At 30.8% G+C, this 6,049-nt stretch overlaps 1 protein-coding gene across 1 annotated transcript; it reads left to right on the plus strand.

The window, feature by feature from the left end:
- The first annotated feature begins 2,965 nt into the window (after nucleotides 1-2,965).
- On the plus strand, nucleotides 2,966-5,697 carry CYCA1;1 (Cyclin A1;1). The gene is made up of 9 exons (XM_079005049.1): nucleotides 2,966-3,393; nucleotides 3,764-4,073; nucleotides 4,163-4,299; nucleotides 4,381-4,473; nucleotides 4,551-4,684; nucleotides 4,774-4,960; nucleotides 5,038-5,187; nucleotides 5,275-5,409; nucleotides 5,493-5,697. The coding sequence occupies exons 1-9, from the start codon at nucleotides 3,202-3,204 to the stop codon at nucleotides 5,562-5,564; spliced, it is 1,410 nt and encodes a 469-aa protein (XP_078861175.1). The 5' UTR covers nucleotides 2,966-3,201; the 3' UTR covers nucleotides 5,565-5,697.
- Nucleotides 5,698-6,049: the final 352 nt, after the last annotated feature.

Here is a 6,049-nt window from a genome sequence, read left to right on the forward strand (position 1 = left end):
TTATTGCAAATAACAATGATCCTTGTCTTGTTGAAGCTTTGGAAGCAAGCACCACAAGCGTCATGCCTCTAATGGTTAACACCCAACACAGGTTCACACCCAACACAAGTAAAAAGGAGATTATGGAGAGAAGAGGAAAGAGGACAAAATTTCGGCCTAGCTCTCTAAGAGTATGAGTGGCCGAAAATCGCTAGGCATAGGGTCCTTTATATAATGGTACAAGGATGTCATGGATAACCTTAATCTGAATATAATAATAATATTTCAAATTTGTAATTATTTAGCTCCATATTTATCCACATGGGATAATCTAGAAACCCTATATTATCCCTTAGAAACCGTCTACCCCTTGGTGGAAGGTTCTTGAGCCTTTTTCTCAACTATTAAACATTTGCACTTTAGACCCTACACTTTTAATTAATTTCATTAATCCCGAAATTAATTCCAATTAATTGTTGATAAATTATTAATCAAATATTACTATTTCTAATCAATATATTATTCTCATAATGTATTAATAGATCATTTATTTCAATTTATTAATCGAATAATAAATCAACCTCTTTCTCCAAAAATCATCATGTCTAGTTGTTAGGTTTGAGGGCAATCCAAAATGATTGTGCTGCTATCAATTCAAGTTTATACAAACTATAGTTATGAGCTTAGACACTTAATCCAACAAAATCTTTGGGCAAACGTGTTATTGATGCAATTATCATAGATGGAAGTAATATTGGAAACAAAACTTTTATTCCAAGAATGTCTTTAACTCCTACTGAAAACAAGATCTCGTTCAAATTCCAAAAAAATAGAATTTTCATTCGCTGTATGTTTTGCAATGACAATTAATAAGAGCTAATGACAGTCTTTATCGAATGTTGGTTTGTTTCTCAATGATCCTGTTTTTACACATGACCAATTGTACGTTGTTTTATCTAGAGTTCAGAGTAGAGAGAGATTAAAATTTTTAATTTTAGATAAGGATTGTAGACTGTCAAATAAAATATTCAATGTTGTGTATAAAGAAGTTTTTAGAAATTTATAAAAACTTTGTACAATTTTATTATTTATATCATTTTTTTAATTTTGATTCAATTCTACAAAAATAATATTTTTCTAACATATCTAGAAATGCAAATTGTCGATTGGATATTCAAACCACTATGCTTTCGTAATTTTAAAGAATCATTATATCATTCTGAAATGACTCATAAAAATCTATATTTATTACTTATTAAAAATTTATTATCATTGTTCATTTATTAAGTATTACTATAAATGAAATTATTTTTAATTTTCTCATACGTGATGTACACGGGTTATAACCTAGTTATGAACCCACATATAGATATTATGTTGATGCGATTCCAATAAATGCTTATTTTATGACATGGTTCACATTAATTTCAATATTTTTATCAACTTAATATAAAAATTATTATTTTATAGTTACTAAGACTAATATAGTGATTTTGAACAATATATATTTGTTAATATTTTAACTATGTAATTATACTCTGCTCAATGGGCAAAAATTCACCTAATATTTATTAAAAACTAGTTGTGAGACCTGTATGTTATACGGGTTGGATAATATATATATATATATATATATATATATATATATATATATATATATATATATATATATATATATATATATATATATATATGAAGGTTTAAACAAAAATTTATTTAAATTTGAAATTTAAAAGGAAACATATTAAATACTATATGAGTTGTAATATTGTAATTTATTAGTTATTTTCAATTAAGGCAATTATTAATTAAGGTGTAAATAATTAAGAAAGATAAAAAAAATGAGAAAATGACAAATGGAAAAAACATTTATTCAAAAATACCACAAAATTACAAGTGTCAAAACTCATGAGAGATTGACATGTGGCAAAAAAAACCTTCATTTATTAAGGAGGATAAGGTCATTTTCCTTGCACCGCATATATTTAAAACTAGGTGTGAGACACATGTATTATATGGATTTAATTAAAAAAAATAAATATAAAACTTTAATAATTTGAAATGTTTGAATTTATAAGAAAAATAAGAAAATTTTGAATTATTAAAATTAATTAGACTTTAATGTATTAAATACGTTACATATATAAACTATTTCTAATAAATATTTTACATATATATTACCTTACACATTAAATGTGAAATTTTAATTTAATAAAATAAAAACACAATAAAATGACAAGTGGAAAATATAAATTTTAAAAATTCTAGAAAATGTCATGTGTCCAAATGAATGAGAAGAGGACATGTGACAAAAAAACCTTCATTTATTATAGTAGATCTCCAAATTTTTTAAAATTACAACATAAACAATTTGAAACTCCCAGCTCCTCAATTTATATACATTAATGGTTTTCTTTCACAAATTCCAAAATAAAAATAAAACATATATATTTCAAATTTCAGGTAATTGGTTATCCAATATATTTGAAAATTACAATTCATATATTTATATGAGATTTCAAATTAGACATTTGGATTCGAACATTTTTTAAACGTCCTGAATTTAATAATTGAAACCTATTTCAACACAAGGGTAGTCGTAATAAATACTTGAAGTATAAAAGAAGTGAGCAATACATCCATTAAAATATTGTGACAAGGACCAACGTTCAAATTCGAATTCAAAAAAAAACCCACATGCCAAAGTGACACACACAATCAGAAAGCCCAATATTCAAAATCTTATAAAAAGACACTTGTGAAACCCAATGTCTTCAAAAATTTACATATTCAGCCCTTCATTTTTCCAAAAATAATACAAAATGGCCACTCCTCCATAGCCCAATGTAAGAAAACAGACAAGAGCCTCCTTGTCCGCTCCTAACGAATACCTGCTTCTCATCCTACGGCCAAGATCAATTCTCATTTCAAATCATCCCCTTTGCCCGCCTTCAAAAATACCATTAAATAACTCTCTCTCTTCCTTTCTCTCTCACTCAAGTCACTCTGCTTTTTGAATTCGTAACCCTTTTCAGTTCTGAGCAAATCAAACGGATACTTTGATTTTAAATCACATGAATTCACTTGGGTTTTCTTGGATTTGTTTTAATTTCTTGTTCTAGTTGTCAATTCAAAACCAAAACGCCGTTGAATTTTAGGGTTTTGTTTCTAGGGTTCCTTTCTTCTTTCTTTTCTTTTCCGGGTTTCTTGCTGCATTGAGTGATGTCGACGGTAACACACAATCGGAAAGCTTCAGGAACGACGTCGTCACTTGCAAAGCGACAGGCGTCGGAGAATGTCGTCGGGAAATCAATGGCTTTACCGCCTCACATGGCCAAGAAACGCCCTGCTCTCGCTAACGTCACGAATCAAAGACCCACCTCTCATAACATCTCAAAAAGCACATCTAATTTGGTAAAACATAATTTCATTCTTTCACGTTCTTTTAAACTATTATGGGGTTTTCATTTTCTTCATATATCGCAATGATGTTTGATTTTCTTGAATATGTTCTCAATCAGTGTTTATGCAACGAGAATTTTGGTGATCAGATCCATTTCTTGATAAACAATCATAATCTCTTACCAACGGATTTTTTCTTATCATTTAAGATACATTATTAATGCTCTGTTTCCTCCAAGAACGACGACCACAGTTCCTTCAAATTCAAAATCGACCCTACTTCTTTTTTGTCTTATTTCAATAATTTGAATGCTTAGGTTTCCAATTAAAACATGTACAATTTAAATTTGATTAAAATACTGACTATAAACTGCATCTACAGAAGGGATCTTCAATTGTCAACAACAATGGCGCCTCATATGGAAGTATCTTCTCATCATCAACCCATGTGAAGCCAACTGCTTCAACTAAGAGTATACCCACATCAAGAAAAGATGCAATCGTTCCTCCTGTTCAATCTAAAATGGACGTGTCTCCATCTAAATCCGACATGGATGAAACAATGTCCACATGTGAATCTTTGAACAGCCCAGATGTTGAATACATCGACAACAATGACATTGCAGCAATGGAGTCAATCGAAAGGAAAACATGCAGTAAACTGAACATCTCCGATCATACTGAAACAACAGGTACTGATTTCGGCTTCTGTGATTATACAGTTTGTAGTTTTTCAATTTCGTTTTCTTGTAGATTAAAATTTTCAAATTGGGTTTTTTAGGAACAGTATGCAAGAGAGAGATACTTATGGAGATGGGGACAAATGACAAGATTGTCGATCTTGATGTTGATTTCATGGATCCACAGTTGTGTGCAACGATGGCGTGTGACATTTATCAACACCTTAGAGCATCTGAGGTGCATTATTGTTTTAATCGTTTCTAATTCCGTTTGTGATTTAGTTGCTGATTTCTAATCACTTTTTATTGGTGATTTTAGGCAAAGAAAAGACCTTCAATTGATTTCATGGAGAAAGTTCAGAAAGATATCAATCCCAGCATGCGTGCAATCCTAATAGACTGGCTTGTCGAGGTAATAAAAGACATTATTTTAATCCCATCTTTTTTTGGCAATTTTGTTAATACTAATATAAAATGTTATGAATTTAGGTTGCAGAAGAGTACAGATTGGTACCCGATACATTGTATTTGACTATTAACTACATTGACCGATATCTTTCTGGCAATTTGATGGATAGACAACGATTGCAATTGCTTGGAGTTGCTTGCATGATGATTGCTTCGTAAGAGACATGTTTCTTGCTTTTTGTTCGTAATATTATATTCACATTTTGTTTTGAAAATATATTAAGAAAATTGAACTTGTTTTCAGGAAGTATGAGGAGATCTGTGCACCACAAGTGGAAGAATTCTGCTACATTACTGATAATACATACTTCAAAGATGAGGTGTTGCAAATGGAATCTTCGGTTCTAAATTTCTTGAAGTTTGAAATGACTGCACCAACATCGAGATGTTTCTTGAGGCGATTTGTTCGTGCTGCTCAAGGAGTAAACGAGGTATAAATCTCAACGAATTTTACCAAAAGAATAATTTTTTGCATTTGATTTACTGATATGGTATAAAATATAAACAGGCTCCTTCGATGCAATTAGAGTGTTTAGCAAGCTACATATCCGAGTTATCTCTTCTCGAGTATAACATGCTTTGTTATGCTCCTTCCCTTGTTGCTGCATCAGCCATCTTTTTAGCAAGATTTGTACTTGTTCCATCAAAGAAACCTTGGGTATGTCGTATGCTTTGTTATTATCGTTTTTTGGTTGTTTTATGATGTTGGTTTCTAACTTCGAACTTTGGACAATAAATTGTACAGAATTCGACATTGAGGCATTATACTCGGTATCAGCCATCGGATTTGAGTGAATGTGTGAAGGCTCTGCATGCTCTTGTTTGTGAATGCCCAAATTCTAGTTTGCCAGCAATCAGGGAAAAGTACAGTCAACATAAGGTGTGTAATTCTAAAATTACTGTATTGGTAATTTTGATGATGACTTGGGGGTTAATTTGGTAATTTTGATTGATGTGAAACAGTACAAGTTTGTAGCGAAGAAGCATTGTCCGAGGTCAATACCGGTGGAGTATTTTGAGAACATTAGCAGCTAAGAAGGTGAAGGTGTGATGACAGAGGCAGTGGCAGGAGTCTTTTTTCCAATGTTCTGTTGGATGGATCCAACATGCTACTTGTAATTGTGTTCTACTGATGCAATGAATAGATGAATGTTTTTTTTTTCTCTTACTTCGTTCTATTGTTTCTCAATTGAATCTTGAAGAAAATATCAAGAAAGTAGAACGGAAGAGTAAAAGAAACAAATTAAATAGGGATCACAGCTAAATAAGTTTCTTATTTCTAACAAAAGGCTCGATAAAAATCCTCATAAATTATTCAAAAAAACTGTTGATGTGTCTACTCAACAACTTCTTCAAAACCTCACTGATTTTATTGTTTTAACATGTTTAAATTTGTTGATTTTGACGTTTTGGAATCACATAATAAGGGCCAAATTCATTTTCTTCATATGAAGGTTGATTGGCTTGCATTTTCTTCATACAAAAAGCGTTGCATTCCTCATATAAAAATGGTCAAATGT

Source organism: Lactuca serriola, chromosome 6, assembly GCF_051521515.1.
Source record: "Lactuca serriola cultivar US96UC23 chromosome 6, Lser_US96UC23_V15, whole genome shotgun sequence".
Classification (NCBI taxonomy): Eukaryota; Viridiplantae; Streptophyta; class Magnoliopsida; order Asterales; family Asteraceae; genus Lactuca; species Lactuca serriola.